General features: G+C 45.1%; 1 protein-coding gene across 2 annotated transcripts in view; it reads right to left on the bottom strand.

Moving 5' to 3' along the window:
- Window positions 1-4,750: 4,750 nt before the first annotated feature.
- Window positions 4,751-23,978, bottom strand: part of SLC27A4 (solute carrier family 27 member 4) — an 88,159-nt gene continuing 68,931 nt past the window's right edge. For both annotated transcript variants that reach the window (XM_061604278.1, XM_061604276.1), the window contains exons 11-14: window positions 16,939-17,076; window positions 12,145-12,309; window positions 7,256-7,402; window positions 4,751-5,607 (exon numbers count right to left, since the gene is read on the bottom strand). In XM_061604278.1, coding sequence (XP_061460262.1) covers window positions 5,450-5,607; window positions 7,256-7,402; window positions 12,145-12,309; window positions 16,939-17,076 — 608 coding nt within the window. In that variant the 3' untranslated portion in view covers window positions 4,751-5,449. The remainder of the gene's footprint in view (window positions 5,608-7,255; window positions 7,403-12,144; window positions 12,310-16,938; window positions 17,077-23,978) is intronic.

The following is a 23,978-nucleotide window of genomic DNA, read 5'->3' as shown; positions in this document are numbered from 1 at the left end:
GTACAACTCCCATCACCCTTGCTATTGTCCATGCTGGTTGGGGCTGATGGGAGTTGGAGAGGCCAACAACATTGGGAGGGCCACACATGTGCATCATCCCCAGTCTTAAAAACGTGTATGAACCATATGTGCAAGTCAGGCATACTCAGAACTAACACTGCCTTCATGAACACAGCCTGGGTTCCACCACCACCACCCCACCTCAAACTCTTCAGTCTTCCTACCTGCACCAGAGTCATATGCTCTGCAGCAGCCTCCCCCCACCTGACCCCCTCCAGATGCTGTAGGACTACAGCTCCCATCATCCCCTGGCCACTTGTATGCTGGCTGGGGCTGATGGAAACAGGAGTCCAAAGTGTCTAGAAGACACCAGGTTGAGGAAGGCTGTGCTAAGAGAGGTACGCACACATGCAAACACACCTCTCAGGCCGCATCATCTGGTTCTCAGGCTACAGTTAAGACTTAAGGTCAGTTAGGAAAAGGTTTTTCTTTGCCGTCTGATTAATCCATCCGCTGAGCACATTAAATACATGGCCCACTGGGGAGACAACAGATCATCCAGAGGAGTGGTTCTCAAAGCAAGCCCCCCAGACTCAAAATGGTGGGAGCCCCTTCTCTCTTAGCAACACAGAAAGCTGCCTTATATTAAGTCGAACCTAACTCAGTACTGTCTACCCCAGGGGTTCCCAAACCGTGGTCCGTAGATTTCGTTCAGGTGGCCTGTGGTGTCTCTGTGAAAAAACGCTTACAAGCTGAATTCTATAGACTTCTGCGGAATTCAAATTGTAACACAATAAAAGCAGCAATGAAAATGCAATGAAAGTCATACAGCGCAGTGCGTCGCTACAACGGGGCAAAAAAATGCTTTAAGTGGTCCACCAAGTCCCTCGGCAATTTTCAAGTGGTCCATGGGGAGGGGGATAAAGTTGGGGTGCCACTGGTCTGCACACTGACTGGCAGCAGCTTCCCAGGATTTCAAACGGGGATCTCTCCCTGGAGGTGGCAGAGACTGAACCTGGAATCTTCGATGTGCAAAGGAGATGCTCTACCACTGGGCCCAGAGAAAGAGGGCGACTGAGCAGTGAGTGGAGCCTTGGAGAGGTGGAAGGCCCGCTGCGGGCACCATGCCCAAAGTAAACACAAAAAAGCATGGGTCCAGTAGATTGGCGCTCTCTCTCTGGGACCAGCACCAACCAGCACTCAGGTGCCTGTGGCCAATGGGGGTGGAGTTGCCAGATCTCCCGAGGCTCAGAAACGGAAGGGGTGGAGCCTGGAAGATCAAGGGGGTGGGGCTAGAGGCAGAGGAGGTGCCTGACAGGTAGGGTGGGAGGAGCAGAGCCCAAGCTGTCATGCCATGTAAGAAATAGCTGACCCCCCTCGATTCCAGCCCCTTCATCTTGTAAAGACCCTGTAACGGAGGCTAAATAAATGCCTGAAACCGCAAGCCCTGACACCTGGCAGCAATTCTAGCTGGGGAGAACCAGAAGGCAGGTCTGTAGCAGAGCTTGGAAAAGTTACTTTTTTGAACTACAACTCCCATCGGCTGGGGCTGATGGGAGTTGTAGTTCAAACAAGTAACTTTCTCAAGCTCTGGTCTGTAGTTTGCTTCCTAATCCAAATCAAGACACACGTGTACACACACACACAATGGATTCCAGAACAGGGGTGGTCCCAGGCAAGTCTGTGGATTCGTGGCTGAAGATGAGAGATTCAATATGGATGTGTACAGTCAATTCATGTTGATTTTAGTGGCATTTCTATTGCTTCGTTGATTTCTTATATTGTATTTTAATTGCATTACCATTTGAATTCAATACAATATATAAGAAATCAAAGAAAATTAAAAACTATGCAGCACTTAGGCCAGCGCATTGCAACAGCTACAGCAGGCAGAAAAACCATTCGGTGCCCCCCCCTTCCGGGACCCACAGCAATGTTCAAGTTGTCTGTGGGAAACCACTGAGCTAGAGGCAAGGAAGAGCTCTTGCAGTTTACCTTTCAGGACCACAAAGCAAGGAAGGCCGTATCTTCAGTGGAACGAACAAATATCTTAAGCTGCTGGAAGCTTTTGAGTCACATAAAGTTCTTCTTTTGACATTCAGCTCCCTTGTTACAACAGCTCCACTGACTGCCAGTCTGTTTCCGGACAAAATTCAAAGTGCTGGTTATGACCTATAAAGCTCTATACGGCTTAGGTCCAGGCTATCTTTCAGACCGTATCTCCCTATACGAACCTGCCAGGGCCCTGAGATCTTCAGGAGAGGCCCTTCTCTCAGTCCCAACACCTTCACAAGCCAGACTGGTGGGGATGTGAGATAGGGCCTTTTCGGTGGCAGCCCCTAGGTTGTGGAACTCCCTTCCTAGGGAGGTAAGAATGGCCTCCTCTGTGCAGTCCTTCTGTCGGCAGGTAAAGACTTTTCTCTTCCTACAGGCTTTGGGACCTGAAGGTCTTAAGGACAGGGCTTGAAGTGGGTGCTGTACTGTCATTGTTTTGGCTATTTAAACTGAGTTTGCAGTATATTAAATGTTGTTAAATGGTTTTAATATTTCAATAGTTTAATTATATTTTAATGCAGATTTTTGCATGTTCTTAATTATGTGTACTTTTTATCTGGAAGCCGCCTTGAGTTCTAGTTTGGAAAAAGGGCAGGTATAAATAAAGATAAAGATAAAGATAATAATAATAATAATAATAATTCAGTGCTTGTTAATCCAATAATCCTCCTGCCAGGAAAACTCTGGGCTGCTCCAGGTTGTCGCCATTTTCAAGTGGGATTCAATCACATACCAGCAAATTCAGGCTGTGCAGTTAATTTGATTTGGGAGGTCCTGCACAACAAACTCATTTCTGCAAAATATCAGACTTTTTGAAATACGCAAAGTGACAGGAAAATGCACAGGAAAATGTGCATTTGCCGGGAAAACATTTGCTTGACACAATGGTGGTATGATGTTCAATCTGATTCAGATCAGATGGAATCCTCAATAAATAGCTGGTGTTGTCTAACTTCCCCACAAAACTTTGTGCAAACAAATCTGGATGATTGCTCAGTAAACAGGTTGCCTGCCTGGGAGCGATCCCTGTCTGAAGAGAAATGGTCCATTCCTGCCCTTGTGATTGGAGGAGGGGAAACCATGCATTTAAAGATAAATTGGTCCAACCTCAGCCTCAAAGACCTGCTAAATACTCTCCGCTACCATACAAAGCAATTTTTCCCATTCATTCATTTGTTCATTCATGGTAATGTCTTTAGGCCTTGTAAGATGGCACTAGATTTGAGAACTATTGGGTTCCTACAAAATTATCCTAGGATTTGCTCCCCTACCAACACTGCTAGGTAATTTTAGACTCTGGACTTAATGATCTTACAGGAGCTCATTTCAAAATATGGTAAGCCAGCCATGCCGCATTTTTCTGGGGCTCCTGCTCATTTTGCTGAGTGGGTCCCTGGGCTTCTACCCCAAAGTCCTGCCCTATGCGCACGCATGCGCATGCACACTCGATTAAGAGATAAGGAGCTGTCTTATTAGAAGTCAGAGCCTTGCTGCATCCAGTCCAGTACTGCTAGCAAACCCTTCCAAGGTCCTGACAGAGGCTGAAGCAGCAATTCTTTCTTTACTTGCAAAGCACATGCTTCACAACTGAACTGCAGCCTCTCTCAAATGTGTGTGCAAAAAGTCAACGTGTGTGTGCAACCACTGCGCATACCAGAAGAATTCAAACAGTCATCAACCCATAATATGGAATGACACTTCTGAGATGTACAAACGAGAAGGGCCGGGTTTGCTGTTTCCCACTGCCTTTACCCTGCAGTTTGGTTCCATGGATAAGTAAAGACACAGAACCAAAACATTAATGAGGCTTACAATGTTCCCCCCACCCCGCCACGGTCCCAACAAATGGATCTAGCTCACACCCGAACAGATACCTTCTCATCTTTCCTTGAAAACCCCACATCTTAATTTGAGGTGAAGCTCTACCCAATGATATGAGAAGTTCAGCAGCGCACGAGGCCTCCTGGACACCTAGGGCAGAATCCAGTTGTCACCATGCCCCCTCCTTCCCCATGCATATAAAATTGCCAGCCTACGTGTGCCACGCACATGTGCCAGCTCCTCTGTGAGGAGGAATGCATTAATGGGCTCTTGTTTGCACATGCATCTTAGAACCCTCGTAAGAGTACCCTGTGTCATTATTGGTGCTGGGCTTGAGGCAATTTACAGGGTAGGTAGCCTAGCACTGGACATACCCAGATATATTTTCTCATGAAAATTGCTTAAGAGCAATTTTAAACACACACAAACACAACACATGTGCAGGTCTTCACCTTTCTGAAAAACCAAGAAGCGTAAGGACCAGCTAGGCAAACCTAGAAAGGGATGTAATCCCCATCAGGATACAATTGCTGAGCACGCAGATCAAGAAATCGACCAAGGGTATACTTTGCCTCTGACTGTTTTAAAAGCTCCCCAACCCCCAGTAGAAGACCTGGAACAAAGTCAGCTGTGTTCATGTACGAGAAACAGAAATGGCAGGACAACTGTACAGATTTTTAAAAAAATCCAGCTGGCTTGCACCAAAGGCAAAACTGCAAGCTTGCAGTTAATTCTTTTCTGTTTCAAACTGCAATAAATTATAACAAAACACACACACACACAAATGTCCACTTGTGAAAGTAAAACTTCCCTGGAATAAGTTGAGTCTTCGCAGACACCCCCCCATCCCCCCCCCATCACCACCACTGTCCCTTCCCACCCAACTCCACAAATTAGTGATAGGGCTAATCCCTCCCCATGAAAATAACAACAATCACAATCTTGGCAAGGTTAGAGGAGGGGGGCAAAGTTGAACCCTGAAAAACAATTTGCCAAGTTTAACTCAAAGTATCCAGTTCAGTCATAGCTGCCTGATTGGCAAGGAAAGGAAGTGCCACAGCGCCACCTGGAGGCGTGACGTAGCCGTGCAGCCCTTGTGTGGTCTTGATTGGCAAGGAAGGGGGGGGGAAGGGAAGCCCGAGGGCAGAGCCTTTGAATTTTGGCAAACTGACCGAGCATGCTCATCCTACAGGGATAGGAAACACCAGGCTTACTGTGCAAGGGCGGTCACCATTTCACCGAAGTGGAAAATAAAGACGGAACATTTCTATGCTTTGGTATGCAAACATCTCCCTAACCATATGGCGTCCTTTCCCACAACAGCCGTGCTAGTTGGGGGGGGCGAATGAGAGTAGTAGTCCAAAACATCTGGAGGGCACCAGGTTGGGGAAAGCTACCATTGGCCATCATCCTCTGTAAAACCTGATTCAATCCCAACAAAAAACAAAAACGAATGTGCTGTGCCTTTTTGTTGCTGTTGTCAAATCTCCTTTCCTGTCCTAACCCCAGTGCCCCCCGCAACCCCCATCCTGGAAGGAGGGACCGAAGTCACACGAGATGAGCAGGGGCTGTTTTACAGCTTCATTTGTCCTGCCTGGATCCTCTTGAAAACCTCCTCATTCAAGGGAAGGTATCGGCATTGCCTTGCCTCCAGGAAATAAAGCCTGTCCGTCACCACGTTGGGATCGTATCCCTCCTTGCGCAGGTCCATTTTCTGGAACTTGAAGGTACCTGTGTTGGGGGGCGGGCAGTTATGAAGGGTTTGTAGAAAGAAGAAAAAGAGGAAGCAGTTAAGGGATTTTGTCTTTCCATTTTCTCTTCATTGTAAAGGGAAAAAATGGAAATGGCCTGCCTTCAAGTCGATCCCGACTTATGGCAACCCTATGAATAGGGTTTTCATGGTAAGCGGCGTTCAGAGGGGGTTTACCATTGCCTCCCTCTGAGGCTGAGAGGCAGTGACTGGCCTGAGGTCACCCTGTGAGCTTCATGGCTGTGTGGGGATTCGAACCCTGGTCTCTGAGGTCATAGTCCAGGGAGGGCAAAAACTAATTTACTGTCTCCTTAGGAGTAGAGGGAGGGAGCGGCCTTCTACTAAAGCCAGCCCCTTTGGTGGCACCTTCCTATGTTCCGACGGCACTGAGACAGGAGAGCCCCTTTCAAGCCTGGAGTCAGCCGTGCATCAACGGATGCGAATGAGCAGAAGTTCTCCACGCCAAAAATGTAGGATAGCTATCTGCTATTGTAACTGCCATCACAGAAGGCCCTTCTCAGAGTACCATCGCTAGGCAAAGCAAGCTACGTATGTACAGAAGACAGGGCCTTTTCCGTGGTGGCATCTTGACTTCAGAATACCCTCCCCATTAGTCCAACTGGTGCCAGCACAACTCTCTTTTCAGCCTCTCTTTGTTTTATAAATGTAATAACGTATAACATTATAATTTGTTGCCTCTCAGTTTTAGTGTTATGTGAAGGATATGGTTGTTGGTATCATATCTGCCAAATGCAAATTTGTGAAGCATTCCATATTTTTAACATGATCTATGCTCCTTTTTGTTTGTTTGTCCTATGTTATGTACTATTTTATACTGTACTGATATTTGAATATATGAAAAAGGAAATAAAATGTTATTGGAATAAATAAATAAATATAAATAAATAAAATAATTAAATATATTCTATTATGACTTATGTTACAGGATGAGCATTTCAGGTGTTTTGTATTGTATATTGCTTTAAATTTTCTGGTTTTAATTGTTTTCATCTGTTTCCGTATTATCTGTTTCTGTGTGGAAGTGGTTTGAGTAGCACCTGGGAGACCTGGGCTCAAATCCTCACCCAGCCATGAAGCTTGCTGGGTTGCCTTGGGCCAGTCACTGCTGCTCAGCCTAACCTACCTCACAGGGTTATTGTGAGGATAACATGGAGAGGGGAAGAATGATGTATGCCACCTTGAGCTCCTTGGAGGAAAATGCAATAAGCAAACAAATATTTTATCTTAAGTAACTTTGAGACTTTTTTTATCAAGTGACTAACAAATAATATTGATATCTACAACCCAGGTATTTGTCAAGATGAAAGGCAGTTTAAAAACTTTATCAAACAAATCCATTTATGTTTTTAAGTCTCTTCACTGGTGTCGACTGTATTTGGGATGAAGGGTGGAAAAATTTCATGAGATATTAACTACATTCCAGAAAAACATTAATGGCACACATACCAGCCACATAAGCACATGGCTAGGCATGGAAGCACCTTCTTTTCTGTATGGGGTATTTTATTTATATACTGACTTTATAACGTTCTGTCCTCTGAACAATGGTACAAGAAAGTTCAACAATCAGATGAAGGCTTTTTATACGTCTCTGTCAAAGGGACTCACTCGTCTTGTGTACTTCTGAAAGCAGCCGCAGGAAAACTGGCCGTGCATAGGCAGGCAGCGCCTTCCTCATTTCCTCAGCAAAGCTCTCCAGGTCGCAGGAGTTGTCTGGATCCGCAACAGCTGCCATCCCAGCCTTCCCTTCGGTTCCTGAATGACAAAAATACTACCTGAGTTTCTGTATTTATCTTTCTGTTCTAGATAGGGTGTATCAGCAGCTATGGGGAATATTTTTTCAGTTGAGGTCCATGTTATCCTGATGGAAAGCAGGTGGGCAGGGCCACAGCCAAAAGTGGCTGGGGCCACAGCCGCACACAGTCACTGTGTTGAAAAATATGCACAATAATATTGTATTGTGAGGAGATATGTGGAGTCCAGCACTTGCCCTTTTGATGCCCTATCTGCAGCCCATGCAGGGGCCTGAATCTACTTAATAATGTGTTTATTTATTTATTATTATATTCATACCCTTCCTCCCAGAAGGAGCCCAGTGTGGCAAACAAGAACACTAAAAGCACTCTAAAACATATTAAAAACAAAACATCTTTAAAACACATTAAAACAAAAGCTTCTTTAAAAAACAGCTTTAAAAACATCTTAAAAAGCAATTCCAGTACAGACTGGGATAAGGTCTCTACTTAAAATATTTGTTAAAAGAGGAAGGTTTTCAGTAGGAGCCGAAAAGATAGCAGAGATGGTGCCTGTCTAATATTTAAGGGGAGGGAATTCCGAAGTGTCAGGGCTACAAAACTAAAGGTCTGCTTCCTATGTTGTGTGGAATGGATCTCCTGGTAAGATGCTATCTGCAGGAGGCCCTCATATATGTAGCTGTATCCTGTAAAAAGTTAAATTCTGTGTAAGAATGAATAATGTCGCACAATGTTATAAGAGGTAGTGGCTAAAGGCAGTCCAATAAGAATGGAATGGGAGGTGCTGGGGCAATAGGTCTTAAGGTCCCGGGAACAAAGCTTTGGCAGAGTTCCTGTGGTGGTGGCCTTCCAACCCTCTGATCTATGGGAAAGGGTGTGCAGGCAATACTCTTTCGGCTGCCTGCCGAGTAAATACTCAGTCTACTTGGCAAGATCACACAGGCATTGTTGGGGCCAATGACATATGAGTGGGTGTGATTAATGCACCAATCAGCTTGTAGCTTCCCAGTATAAATAAGGGACAGGAGACTTCCTCAGAACTCAGCCTAGGCCAGCTGGCATGGCAATAAGCTTCAACCAGCTCCAGCTACAAGGGTTCGTCCACTGCTGTCACCAGGGTTCTCCAGCAACTAAAGAGACATGAGCATTAATTTGGTTGACTGGAGGGCTTATTTCAGATATTATTGAATAAACTGACTTTCACCCCATTTGTGTGCTTATTGCCTCCAGATCCTAAAAGAACTTTTGCCCTTTGGCAAAACAGTCACAAACCTTTAATACACACACATACAAAACTATTTCCCATGGAAACAGAGGCATATATTTAATTCTTAGGAACTCCACTCAAATTTCATTTCCATTTTCTCTATATCCTTTCTTGTAACAAACTTGATTTTTAAAAAGTTCCCCAACACCCTTTATCTGCCCTGACTCTGCAAAAGGCAAAACAAACCCAGCAATCCCAGCAGAAGAATACAAATAAAGTCTACACACAGCTGAACTGCAAGCCCAGCCTTACAGCCTCTAACTCCCAAATGCAATTGCATCCTGAACATTGCATGCATGCAACTGCAAAATTTTGCATATTTTCAAAAAAAACAAGTCTGCTGTTACATCCCCCCCCCTGATCTTCTTGCAGAACTGCAGCTGCACACTTTGGACAACGTCCAAGCCTTTTCCTCTCCCCAATGCTCCCCAGGAAGGACCCCAGAGGGTAGATGAAATCTGGCCAGGGGCTCCCCACCTTTGTTTTAAGGTAAGAGTTATCTAATCACTTTTTACCCCTACTCGTACCTGTCCTTTGTTCTTCCTCAGTCTTATGAAATTCACAGCTTACTTTTTTAAAAAAAGCAATACATTGGTTAAAATAAGAAAATGCACATTCTAAAACCCACACATATAAAGATAATCAAATCAAATGTAAGGTTTTCTGAGCATTCCAGTAGAAGTGCTTCCACCCTTATTTTAATTCTTCGGAACAGAATCAAGGCAGACACAGACCACATCCCTGCCTTAATTCTCCTTGCACATCCTGCTACACCATCCTGTCCTGAATGGGGGAAAAAATCGTTCCTGAGCTGCCAGGACCGGGCAGTAGGTAGCAGTGTTTCTTTCAAAATGGGAGAGGCCCATTAGGCCTCTCTTTCCCCAACTGTTAGAAAAACACTCTGATCAACCTAGTGACTATCACTATATTTTTTCATTAACTTTTTATTTGCAAATTGAACAATGAAAGGAAAGAAAAATAAATAAAACAAACATGCTGAAGAGACAAGAACATATATATATATATGAATACTACTACTAATAAACCACCATAAATTTACATGATATATATATAATACCCACCTTGAATTAGGCATATCTTTTATATATTTATTATTTATTAAATTTATATCCTGCCCTTCCTCCCAGAAGCTTGTCATGCCAAAGACTGTTCCTGTCAGAGCAGTATGACAACAGAACCAATGACATAGGGAGGTGGTGGGCTCTCCAACACTGGAGACCTTCAAGAGGCAGGTAGACTGCCACCTGTCAGGGATGCTTTAAGTTGGATCCCTGCATTGAGCAGGGGGTTGGACTTGATAGCCTTAGAGCAGCCTTTCCCAACCAGTGTGCCTCCAGATGTTGTTGGACCACAATCCCCATCTTTCCTGACCATTGGCAATGCTGGCTGAGGCTGATGGGAGTTGTGGTCCAACAACATCTGGAGGCACACTGGTTGGGAAAGGCTGCCTTAGAGGACCCTTCCAGCTCTACTATTCTATGAACACAATGGAGGGAGGGCATTTGGCAAGTTGGGCAAGACCAGCAAAAAGGCTCTGCCTGTCATAACGACCCATTGTATCGCTTATGGTGATGGGAGCTAGAACAGAAGGCTCACAAGCCAAGCTTTATGTTGGGGCAGGCAGAGAAGTGGTGGTTCTTGGGGTAGCCAGGTCCTGGGCAATTAATGGCTTTGAAGATTTACACCAGCACTTTGAATTATTTAACGGACAGGGCCTGGGCTCAGAGGTCTCTGCCCGACCTGGGGCCACATTGCAACTTTCCCTTTCGTAAGCCACACTGCTCTGTCATGCCGAAACATCATTTCTTAAGTGTAGCATGACGTGTTCTAGCTGACAAGAAACTGCAGAAGTTTGATTCATGTGCAGTTCTCTTATCACTTGGGGGTCTTGTTATTATTAAGAGTTATAACTTACCCATCCTCCCAAAACATGTTTTTAAAGTTGCTTTAATATGCTTTACAAGATTTTTTGTTTTTAATACGTTTTAAAGTTTTTTGTTTTTGCAATGTTTCAAAGTGCTCTTAGTGGTTTTTGTTTGCTGCCCTGGGCTCCTTCTGGGAGGAAGAGCAGGATATAAATTTAATTAATTAATTAATTAATTGAGTTCAGTACGTTAAATAAAGAAATAAAAATGTAAAAGGATCCCAGGGAAGAAAACAACAAATGCTAAAACAATAAACACATCTCAAACACACCTAGATGTTGTTGGAGTACAACTCTCATCATCCCCGACTACTGGCCGTGCTGGCTGGGGCTGATGGGAGTTGGAGTCCAACGGCATCTGAGAAGGCTACATGTTCCTCATCCCTGTTTTGGGGCATTAAAGATTAAAAACAAAACAGCCCCCTGAACAATTGGGCCTGGAAATGAACAGGGCTGGGAATTGTCCCCATAGCCTGTGGCTGGTGTATGCAGAGTCCCAAGGTCCAATGATCAGAGCCAGTTGCTTGAGGGGGTGAAGCCAGATGCACCATGTTGACTCAGGATGGACTCAATGGATGCACCCCACAAGCCACACACTGAGATGACGGCACATCACTCCCCTTAATAGCAAAGTCAGGTGGTGAGTGCCAATAGTTACATAACCAAAATAGAGCCAATGAAAAACAGAAATCAAAATGGCGGCGCAAGGGATGACACGGATTACCTTCAGCGCCGTATGAGTCATTTAATCAAATGACCTTCAAATAGAAGTGCTAGGAGGTGCTCCCCGTTCACTCCGCACACCAACCTCCCTCTCTCTCTGCCTCAGTGGGGCTGCCAGAAAACATCACCGTGGCCTCCGCCACTCCATTACCAATGGCTGAGGGCAGTCCTGATCCTGCTCTCCCACCTCTGCTGCCTGCCGTTGTTGCTGCTGGGATGCGGCTGCCAAGCCCAGCCTCTCGTTGTGGCAAGGCATCATCTCCACATTCTATGCGACGGAAGCTTCCCACCCGTATGCCGCATGCTTGCCCTGCGGTCTGGCTTTACCTCAGCTGCAGGCAGGGGCAAGTGGATGGCCTCAAGGATCGGCAATGATTCTCCTTTTCTCTGGCCTCACTTTGGTTATGGCGGTACCTCCGCCACCTCTCTCTCACCTATCCACCAAGACTTGCTTTTGTGCCTCTTGTGGCTCAGACTATCGTCACAGTGTGACGACAGATCAGTGCAAATACTGAGAGAGAGAGAGAGAGAGAGAGAGAGAGAGAGAGAGAGAGAGAGAGAGAGAGAGAGAGAGAGAAGTCTGTATCAGAGTTACTACATGTTTGGAATTCTAACATGTAGGTGAGGAAGGGAGGTGGAGTCTTTTTTCTTGTTGCTATTTTAAACCACTGTGGGTCAGAAATTCTTGCTGATCTACTGCAAATCACTCAGTGATCTAAAAGTAGTTCTTGATCTACCTCCATCCATAAAGAAAAAAAAAAGAAGGGCAAAATAGGAAGCGAATCCAGAATTGCTTATCACCAGTTACCTGGCACCTCCACCCCGTATACCACAACGTCAGTCATGTTGAGGATACGGCTGAGCATCCCCTCCACTTCCGTCGTGGAAACATTCTCGCCCTTCCAACGGAAAGTGTCTCCTGTGCGGTCTCGGAAGTACATGTAGCCCAACTCGTCCATGATTAGTACATCACCTAGAGGAAGGTGGGGGCACGTTGGGGGAAGGGAGAAAGAGATCACAGTAAGATGGAAGTTTAGTTCTTGGCAACCAAAAGCTTCATTCCTCTAGCACCCAGCAGCCAATGATGCCAAGTGCTTTTGAAAAACACTCCCTCTGTTTGTAATATCAGAAGTGAGTCCCATTGCTTATTTAGCCAAAACACCATCCATGCACAAGAGGGAGGGAGGTACCAGCAGGCTCTTGGAAGCATCAATGTTTGCAGAAGTACAAAAAAAGATTTTAGGAATAGAAGAACATCCATTTCCCCCCCAAAAGCAGTCAAATACCCAAAGGGAACTGAGCATGCTCAATAGACAAGGAATGCTGGTGGACTGGTAGTGGTGTGGAAGTGGAAACATAAAACCAGGAGAGAGGGAGACAGGAATGGAGTATTCTGAGCAGGAGCATTCCACACTGCAACATTTTGTTGCAGGGCCCACTTGTAAAATTAAAAAGAGCATTCCAATCCTCCATTCTCATCCAAGGAAGGCAGAAAGAATAATTATGGTTCTGGCTGTGACAATGGACTGGATGAGGGCTAATAAACTGAGGTTCAATCCAGACAAGACTGAGATGCTGCTAGTGGGTGGTTCTTCTCACCGGATGGTGGATGTCCAACCTGTCCTGGATGGGGTTGCACTCCCCCTGAAGGAGCAGTTTGTAACTTGAGGGTTCTCCTAGAACCATCTCTGTCACTTGAGGCTCAGGTAGCCTTGGTGGCACGGAGCGCCTTCTACCAACTTCGGTTGGTGGCCCAACTACGTCCCTATCTGGTCAGAGATAACCTGGCTTCAGTGGTCCATGCTCTGGTAACCTCCAAGTTAGATTACTGCAATGCACTCTACATGGGGCTGCCTTTGAAGACGGTTCAGAAACTGCAGCTTGTGCAAAATGCAGCAGCCAGATTGGTAACAGGGACCAGACGGTTCAAACATATAAAACCAATTCTGGCCCGCTTGCATTGGCTGCCTTTATGTTTCTGAGCTCGATTCAAGGTGCTGGTTTTAACCTATAAAGCCTTACACGGCTTGGGACCACAATACCTGATGGAACGCCTCTCCCGACATGAACCCACCCGTACACTATGCTCAACAGCTAAGGCCCTCCTCTGGGTGCCTACTCTGCGGGAAGCTCGGAGGATGGAAACAAGGGAGAGAGCCTTCTCAGTGGTGGCCCCCAAATTATGGAATGATCTCTTTGATGAGGTGTGCCTGGCACCAACACTGTTATATTTTCAGCTCCAGGTCAAGACTTTTCTCTTCTCCCAGGCATTTTAGCATGTGTTTTTAAATTGTTTTAAAATTGTTTTAAATTGTTTTTGTGTTTTAAAATTTGTATATTTGTTTTTAATTGCTGTAAACCGCCCAGAGAGCTTCAGCAATAAATAAATAAATAAATATCTGTGACAGACAGATTGGGGCAACCCTCCCCAACCTGGTGCTCGCCCTATATTGTTGGACAACTCCCACCATTCCTGACTATCAGCCAGGCTGGCTGCTGTTGATAGGAGTTGCAGTCCAAAACTTTTAACTGCCCTGGGTTATTACCTCCATTTTATCTGTGTTGTACTTTTAATGTTTGATGCATAGATTTTTTTTAGAAAAGTGCTTAAACATTGTGCACTGCCTTTAGACGCAATGTGAAAGGCAGTATAAAATGTTTCAATCAATTAATCTGTTGTGGCCCCTAGGCCTAGACTGCCCACCCCTATGAGGTAAGATCAGCCTCCTCTCTTCCTGTTTTTAGATGGCTGCTGAAGACCCTTCTTTTTATGCAAGCATTTGGTTAAATTTCTTCCATTTATGCCATTATACTAATGTTTTTAAGGATGTTATGGATTTGTTTATCAATGCTTTGTATTTTTAAATCTATGTAATCCACTTTGGGATGAGTGGCAGATACCAAAAATATGTCATCATCATCATCTGGAAGCCACCAGGTAGGGAAGGCTGAATTGGGGAGTAGGCATTCCATCCCTGACTAAGGGGCTGTTTAAGTCACTGCACAAGCAGTCTGTCACCTTTGGAAAGCCAGTGTGGTGTAGCGGTTAGAGACTTGGACTAAGAGCTGGGAGGCCAAGGTTCAAATCCCCACTCTGCCACAAGGCTCACTGCGTGATCTTGGGCCAGTCACCGTCTCTCAGCCTTGCCTACCTTAAAGGCTTGTTGTAAGGATAAAATTGGTAGGGGGAGAACCATGTATGCCACCTTGAGCTTCTTGGAGGAAAAGTGGGGTATGAATGTGGTGTTGCCATTAATTCATTTTAGAGTGTCCCCTACGTAAATGATGTGGCCTGATTAAATGGCAGAGGCAGAAATCTTTTTTTTACAAGTCAGCCCCATCCACATGTAAACCAATGTTCTGACTCTGTAAGACAGTTCCATGTTTTCTGTAAGAATACATCTGAATTTGAATCACACCCTAAATAATATCGTCTCCCAAAGCAGCTCACATTAATAAGCAGAAAGGGGACTGGCGATAGGGGTGGGCGAGCTGATCTGAGGGGGGACGACAGGCTGAGCTCAATAGCTATGCTTCTTTTTCATGTACTGTCTGCAGCAGTAGAGGCTGGTCCACTTAGGCTACTGGTACACAGTCCTCCCAATGAGTACGTGAAACAATTTTTACCCCCCACAAATATCTCAATGCTGCACACTCTTTCCTGTCCCATGCACAATTTTGTCATTTCTTGAATTTACAGAGGCTTGTGAAGGCATTTCTGTCAATCTCCTGTTCTCTGACCAATCAGCTGCCTGTTCTCTGGCCAATCAGCATTCTGCACCACTCAGCCAATCCTAATCCAAAAGTGTAGCTACGGCAAAGAGGTCCTAGATTGCCTGCTTGTCAACCCTACCTGGTAGACTCCTACTCCATCTGTTGTTATGAGGCTTATCCAGCACAGCCAGTGCAGCAGATTAAGAAGTCGGGCCTGCTTCAAGAACAGCCCTATGTGGTAGCCTTAGCCTGGTCCTGAGCATGCTCGAAGCTGTTTCCCTGAAGGCCAGATCTCTTCACTGATAACCAGAGAAGCAACAGGGAGTGTTTCCTACTTTGAGGGGCTTTTTGTTTCGTTTCGTTAGTTAGTTTATTATTTTGTTAGTTTAGTTTAGTATTTTTATATGTATATGCTGTCACAAACTCAGTATTAACCATTTCCCTGCATTTACTCATTAAAAGCTGGGTGGAGCAGGACAGATTGATTATAATTAGTCTGATGTGATGTACTCTGCACATGAGCAGAGATTATTGCATCACATTTTCAGGATTCAGCCATGCATTGCAAATATGTTCTGCTGTACTCTGATATGCCCTGGCTCAAATGAAACATATTTTTTTTTGCGTATTAGTTGTAACAGTTTGTTCTTTAATTTAGAGGCAAAAGCATTTTGGACAATGAAAAGTTAAATTGATAATTTGGGAGAGGAAAACTGCATGCAACTGGAAGCAAGTGTTCCTCACATGTTAAAAGGTGTGTGTGTGTTTAGTTTTTTGGCAATGAATGTGCAAGTATGATCAAGACATGAATTCCAAAACTTATGTCATGTGGTATGACTTAATTTCTGAGTAAGAGCTATGGAGTCAATCTTGTCTGAAAGTCATACTTGGCCCTATTACATGGCAGCTCTTCCGCTGTCCACAGATGTGCAAAGAACTGATATACTTTTAATGAGCAGTGTTACTCCGGACATGTGTAACAGCACACTTCCCTAAATAAGTGCTATACAAGTCCTCCTGTGATGGAAACAGCAAGGTTAAAACTTGCACCCTTACGAAGTCAAAATGTTACCACCCACCACTGGTCTGGAGTGAGTTAAGGTGGCAAAAAGCAAGTGTCTGTAACCTTTTCCCCCAAGGTTCTACAGCTTGTTTGGGTGCTAACTACAAAACTGATCTTCCTTCAATTAGCTTTAAAGTATGCTTGTTTTTCCATTTCCACTTTGATGTTATTTACGCTAGGTAAAAATCAGTGGAGCGAGTGAGTGAGTGAATGCCGCCTCAGATTTCCAGGCAAGGTGCCACTGGAGAGTAATTTTCTGTGGCAGTTACCACAGAAAAGGCAGTGTGAAGATAGGCCTTAACTTAGGTGAGTGAGTCATGGAGAAGGCCAGCAACAGGCCACAGCCAGAAGACCTGTGAGACTGAGCCGGGAAGCATAAGGGGTTTGGAATCTGAAGAAGGTGCGCAGGAGAAACACAACCTGATCCCTATTCTCTTATCCCCATGTAAGAAAAAATGGTGCACATCTGTCATTCTGCTTGATCCTCACATGTGCCCCCCTGCTGTGTACACACATGCATGGGCCCTTGTAGGGGGCCCGAGCTGCCATCATACAAACTCAAAAGCCAAGGCACAGAAGAAAAGGGGACTGGGAGGCAGTGGCGGAGCAGGCGGGGCTGCCCAGAGCGCAGCGACAGAGCCTCTGCTTTGCATGCAGAAGGACCCAGGTTCAGTCTCTGACGTCTCTAGGTAGGGCCGGGAGAGACTCCTAGAGAGCCTCTGCCAGTCAGTGCAGGTAGCTGGACCAATGAGAGAGGGACCAATGGTCTGACTTGGTAGAAGGCAGCGTCATCTAAGTCATGTTGCAAAATAAGAAGGGCCTCACCTGTGAGATAGGCATGGTCGCCTTTTGTGAAGACATCGTGGGCCACCTTCTTGGTGTTGGCCTCGTTGTTCAAGTAGCCATCAAAGCGCTGCAAAGGGTCACTTTGGACAATGCGCCCAACCAACTGACCTGGCTCCCCTGTGGGCAGAGGGGATCACATGACATTGAGACGCTGCTGAAAAGGTTGAGTTTCTATCAGAAATGCAAGAGGAGGCAGAGAAGACATTTGGCAGACGAAAAATGTCGTGGGAATGGGCTGATAAGTCGAGCAGGCAAATCTGCTCCCCATCGCTGAGAAAAAAGATAATTATCCACCTGAGCAGACAGGTAAGGAAGTGCTTAACAGACACATTTGGTCTTACTTTTCTCCCAGTTGCACTGGATTGAGATGATGGGAACACGTGAGCAGACCTCAATTATGATGTAAACAATTAAGCTGCAAATGTATGTAAAACAAACATTTTATTTGCTTAGTTTTCTGACGTTTATATCCCACTTTCTTCCATCATGGAACCCAATATAGTGGGTCCCATGGATCCCAGATAGTCTTCCATGCAGGCACTGACCACACCCAGGCCAGCAGCAGCCTCACGGGCCCTCAGATGAGAATAGATTATCCTTCAGGAGATTCACCATCACAATTCTCCGTAAGGACAAGTTAGAGTCTTGCGCCTCCTTAAAGACCAACAGATTTCGTGTGCCAGAAGCTTTGGTGGACCAGGTGCATGAAGTGTGATCATCACTTGACAAAATTCTCAGAGCAAAGCATCCTCCTCCCATATTTTCCCTGAACAGGTTCTGTTTTAATATAGCTCGAAAAATCCAATTTTTACTTTTTACCTCATTGGAATAGCAGTGGAGTTTCGCCAGGTGTAGATGACTCCTTGCGCAGCTGTTCAGTAGGTTTTGGGGCTAGCTATGGCTTGTATAGATTGCTCTAGTCATTTCTTTCTTTATGTCCTGTCTCTCCTCCCTAGGAATCAATTCTATCAATTTAACCTTTCCCTTTCCAAACAGTATTGCCTTTATATTCAGTCTTTTCTCATTCTCCCCACCCCTATTTGTATCTGGGAGCAATCAAAACTGGGACTGTAGGACAAAGGGAGCGAGTATTTAACCCTTTCTCATACTATGGTCCAAATTAAAAGTTTCCCGCTCCCCACATTTGGGGCTGGAGAAAAGGGGACTGCGCATGTGGCTATAGAAAGTCTTTTGGAGTTGCTATTCCATTTGCAGCTTAAAGAGTAACAGCTATGCTAAATAGTCCACATCTGGAAGCACCCGGGGGGATGAAGACCATGAAATCCAAGAGGTCTATTTTCTGAAAATTCTATTCTGTGCTCAAATGTATATATTTAATAGGGATAGTGACCAGTCACCCAAGAGCAGCAACTAATGATAACTTTAGAAGCGTCACTGTACTTATTTTAACGCTGTAGCAGAAAAGAAATCTCTGGTCTTGATTAGAGAGGCAAAAAGCTGTACAGGTCAAGCATGCGCACACACTGTTCATAAGGGCTAGAAACCTTTTTAAATAGTGTTTCCAAGCTTAAATTGGCGTTGTTGTAAGATGACTCAACTAACAGAGCAAACCTCTTGTTTACTTGGAATTAAGTCATAAATTCAGGACAGTTGAAAGCAAGGTACTGATTCACCCAATGCCTAAAGCTGGAAAAGCTTCTGCTGCTTAAGGCTAAACGAAAAGTACATTGCTGATGTCCTTTCTTGTTCCCCAGAAAGAATCTAGTGTTCATTTATAAAGTTTACCAGTGCCTGCAGCCATATGACTCTCAGGACGTACCTCGGGAAGGGAAAAATAGGTTTCCCTCTGACTGTGGTGCTTGAACTGACTTCAGACTAAGTGCCCGTTCACATGGTGACTTACTGTGAGATTGATGCTACTTGCATCCCTGTTTAATTCACATGGTTCACATCACGTTGCAGGCAAAAACAAGCTAGGGTGCAGTTTTCCCCTTTAAATATACATTAAACCAATCCGGGGATAATGCAAAAAGTGAAGGAAAAACCGTCTGTGCTTCGCAGCATTATTCCATGTAGGAGCTCTGCTTTGATGTTTTTTGCTGGGTGGGTGGATCCTTGCATTCAGATATTCCCCTTTCTCCACCCACTGAACTCTCAATGAATTCCATTTTATTTCCAGGGGCTTAACCAGCCACTTCTGCCTCCCTCTCCTACATTGGAGTAAACTATAGCCTTCCTTCCCCCCCCCCAATCAGTTGAGTGTCAATTGCAGAACACTCTGGGCTTCAGAGAGAGGGAGAGGGAGAGGGAGAGGGAGAGAGAGAGAGAGAGAGAGAGAGAGAGAGAGGCATGCAATTGACAAGAAGAAACAATGAAACTGACAAAGAAAACCATCTCCCCCCCCCATCAGTATCCTGTCAATTGCACCCAAAGCTGTCAGGCTTCAGCAGGGAGAGGTGTGCAATTGACAAGAAACACTGACAAAAAAACCCCTTTCCCTCCAGGGATACACTGGAGGGAGTAAACATGTAAATTTGGGGTGGGGGCATGAAACAGCGACACCAATCCTTCCCAGAGGAACGTTTAGTGTGAATGGAAAACAGGGGATTTGAAGGTAGAAGTGTGAACCTTGCAAATCTGTCACGATGGCAAAAGCTGCATCTTTACTATGTCTTTCAGCTCCCATGTGAACAAGCCCTCAATTATATGTCTATTGAAGGTTATGAAGCTGGCTTGTTTTCAGTACCCACAGTTAAAGTTAACCACAGTTTAGGGTTTGGATGTAACACTAAACTGTGGTTCATCTAAAATAGAAACAGAAGCTTCCAATCTCCTCTTTGTGGCCATGCTGTGGCTCTTCCTCATAACATTAAACCAATATGCAAACCAGGCCTCTGAGTCTCTGAGGATGGGGTTGAGATGTTGTTACTTTTAGGTATGGTCTCAGCCAAAATCTATGGTGCTTTCCCTCCTAGGTTTGCACCCCAGGAAGCATTGTCATTGTCCACAAAGGAAGGCGGTGCAGGTTAGGCTATCTGTCTCTGTGACAGGATCTCATCCAACTCAGACAGGGCTGGCGCCAGGCATGACTGGGCCCTTGAACAGCGCCTTAGCCCAAACCCACCTACAGGCAGCATGGGGCTAATAAGCCCACCTGCCCACGCATCCCACCTACCTCTCTCATAAGAACATAAGAAGAGCCTGCTGGATCAGGCCAGTGGCCCATCTAGTCCAGCATCCTGTTCTCACAGTGGCCAACCAGGTGCCTGGGGGAAGCCTGCAAGCAGGACCCGAGTGCAAGAACACTCTCCCCTCCTGAGGCTTCCGGCAACTGGTTTTCAGAAGCATGCTGCCTCTGACTAGGGTGGCACAGCACAGCCATCACGGCTAGTAGCCATTGATAGCCCTGTCCTCCATGAATTTGTCTAATCTTCTTTTAAAGCCGTCCAAACTGGTGGCCATTACTGCATCTTGTGGGAGCAAATTCCATAGTTTAACTATGCGCTGAGTAAAGAAGTACTTCCTTTTGTCTGTCCTGAATCTTCCAACATTCAGCTTCTTTGAATGTCCACGAGTTCTAGTATTATGAGAGAGGGAGAAGAACTTTTCTCTATCCACTTTCTCAATGCCATGCATAATTTTATACACTTCTATCATGTCTCCTCTGACCCGCCTTTTCTCTAAACTAAAAAGCCCCAAATGCTGTAACCTTTCCTCGTAAGGGAGTCGCTCCATCCCCTTGATCATTCTGGTTGCCCTCTTCTGAACCTTTTCCAACTCTATAATATCCTTTTTGAGATGAGGCGACCAGAACTGTACACAGTATTCCAAATGCGGCCGCACCATAGATGTATACAACAGCATTATGATATCGGCTGTTTTATTTTCAATACCTTTCCTAATTATTGCTAGCATGGAATTTGCTTTTTTCACAGCTGCCGCACACTGGGTTGACATTTTCATCGTGCTGTCCACTACAACCCCGAGGTCTCTCTCCTGGTCGGTCACCGCCAGTTCAGACCCCATGAGCGTATATGTGAAATTAAGATTTTTTGCTCCAATATGCATAATTTTACACTTGTTTATATTGAATTGCATTTGCCATTTTTCCGCCCATTCACTCAGTTTGGAGAGGTCTTTTTGGAGCTCTTCGCAATCCCTTTTTGTTTTAACAACCCTGAACAATTTAGTGTCGTCAGCAAACTTGGCCACTTCACTGCTCACTCCTAATTCTAGGTCATTAATGAACAAGTTGAAAAGTACAGGTCCCAATACCGATCCCTGAGGGACTCCACTTTCTACAGCCCTCCATTGGGAGAACTGTCCGTTGATTCCTACTCTCTGCTTTCTGCTTCTTAACCAATTCCTTATCCACAAGAGGACCTCTCCTCTTATTCCATGACTGCTAAGCTTCCTCAGAAGCCTTTGGTGAGGTACCTTGTCAAACGTTTTTTGAAAGTCTAAGTACACTATGTCCACTGGATCACCTCTATCTATATGCTTGTTGACACTCTCAAAGAATTCTAATAGGTTACTGAGACAGGACTTTCCCTTGCAGAAGCCATGCTGGCTCTGCTTCAGCAAGGCTTGTTCTTCTATGTGCTTAGTTAATCTAGCTTTAATAATACTTTCTACCAGTTTTCCAGGGACAGAAGTTAAGCTAACTGGCCTGTAATTTCCGGGATCCCCTCTGGATCCCTTTTTGAAGATTGGCGTTACATTTGCCACTTTCCAGTCCTCAGGCACGGAGGAGGACCCGAGGGACAAGTTACATATTTTAGTTAGCAGATCAGCAATTTCACCTTTGAGTTCTTTGAGAACTCTCGGGTGGATGCCATCCGGGCCCGGTGATTTGTCAGTTTTTAGATTGTCCATTAAGTTTAGAACTTCCTCTCTCATTACCACTATTTGTCTTAGTTCCTCAGAATCCCTTCCTGCAAATGTTAGTTCAGGTTCAGGGATCTGCCCTATATCTTCCACTGTGAAGACAGATGCAAAGAATTCATTTAGCTTCTCTGCAATCTCCTTATCGTTCTTTAGTAAACCTTTGACTCCCTTATCATCCAAGGGTCCAATTGTCTCCCTAGATGGTCTCCTGCTTTGAATGTATTTATAGAATTTTTTGTTATTGGTTTTTATGTTCTTAGCAATGTGCTCCTCAAATTCTTTTTTAGCATCCCTTATTGTCTTCTTGCATTTCTTTTGCCAGAGTTTGTGTTCTTTTTTATTTTCTTCATTCGGACAAGACTTCCATTTTCTGAAGGAAGACTTTTTGCCTTTGTCAGACCGTATCTCCCTATACGAGCCTGCCCAGGCCCTGAGATCTTCAGGAGAGGCCCTTCTCTCAGTCCCAACACCCTCACAAGTGCGATTGGTGGGGATGCGAGATAGTGCCTTTTCGGTGGCTGCTCCTAGGTTCTGGAACTCCCTTCCTAGGGAGGCACGAATGGCCCCCTCCTTGCCATCCTTCCGTCGGCAAGTAAAGACTTTTTTATTCCAACAGGCCTTTGGGATAGAAGGTGTTTAGAATTGGACTTTACAAGGCTTGTTTTATTGTTTTACATTATTATCTGTATTATTTTAAATTGTTTTTAGATTTTTAAGTGCCTTTTACGGTTTTAAGGTTATGCATAGTTTAATTGTATGTTTTTCTATGTTTTTAACTACATGTACTTTTATTTGTAAGCCACCCTGAGTTCCAGTTTGGAAAAAGGGTGGGGTAAAAATAAAGTTTCATTCGTTCATTCATTCATGTTGCAAACAAATGGAAGTGATCATGATTGTTAATGGGGTTCCTTCTACAATATGAGTTCCAACCAAGTAAAATTGCTTCTCAGAATTGTCAAGTAAAGCTGGCTCATGATACTCACTGGGTCATGCATTAGGAACAATGAAGTAAGTCAGCATGTGTGCATGTGCACAGAAGACAAATATCTGATAAGCTTGCTTCATGTGAAGCTCTGAAGATGCTTGAAGAGCTCCAATTTTTAGATTCACTGCATAATTAGGCTACAATTAGGCTCCCACTTACTAGGGAGTAAGTCTCATGGAACTTAGTGGGACTCACATTGGGAAAAAGTTAATGAAAATACAAATGCAATGCTAGCCACAAAGTGTTTCAGGTTGCACAGCCAACTTTTTTTTCCTGAGTTCAGTACTGCAGTTACATCTCTTCCCTCCCACTCTTTTTTCCTTAAACCAAGTGTGACCATTGTCTGTAGAACATCACACTACAGGCCTGCCTTAAGCATTATAATTAATATAAAAATCTTGTAGTAAACTAAATATGGATGCTCAAATCTTCAGAAAATAGATTTATGGACTCTTAAGACTTTCAAGAGAGCCAGTGTGATGTAGTGGTTAAGGTACTGGACTACGACCTGGGGGACCAGGGTTCGAATCCCCACATAGCCATGAAGCTCACTGGGTGACCTTGGGCCAGTCACAGCCTCTCAGCCCCAGAGGGAGGCAATGGTAAACCCGCCTCTGAATACCATTTACCATGAAAACCCTATTCATAGGGTCACCATAGGTCGGACGTGTGTGTCATCAACCAAGATGACAGCGGGGGTGTCAGCTCCTTAGGGAAGACTCCATCACCACCTTGGTTGATGGCACGCATATGTGCGCCGTGCACATGTCATTCACAGGTACAGGAGAGGCAGGTGGGAGTGCATGCAGGTTTATTTAAGCCCACGCTGACTGATTTGGGGTGTGTGTGCCTGGGAGCTCCCTCTCTGTGATCCGCGGCAGGGTCAAGAGCCAACGCTGCCACGGATCGCAGAACGGGAGTGCTACCCTCCTACCCTAAGGAGGGGCCCTTCAGAGGCCCTTGGCCAGGGCCTGATCTGGCCACCCTTTGGCGCCAGCCCTGACCATGGAGAGACTTCTTTGAAAGAAGCAGCTTGGGGCCCCATGGAGAGAGAACCTTGCTCCATCTGAACAGCCAGAAGAACCCACAGTAGTCCAAAAGTTGCCCGATGAGCCACATTTCAGGGATGTCTCACCTGCCCCCCCACAAACCCCTCCGACCTAGGGATGAGTGAATCTAACAATTT

The sequence above is a fragment of the Rhineura floridana genome, chromosome 20 (assembly GCF_030035675.1).
Source record: "Rhineura floridana isolate rRhiFlo1 chromosome 20, rRhiFlo1.hap2, whole genome shotgun sequence".
Taxonomy (NCBI): domain Eukaryota; kingdom Metazoa; phylum Chordata; class Lepidosauria; order Squamata; family Rhineuridae; genus Rhineura; species Rhineura floridana.
This window is presented reverse-complemented; position numbering and strand designations above follow the sequence as displayed.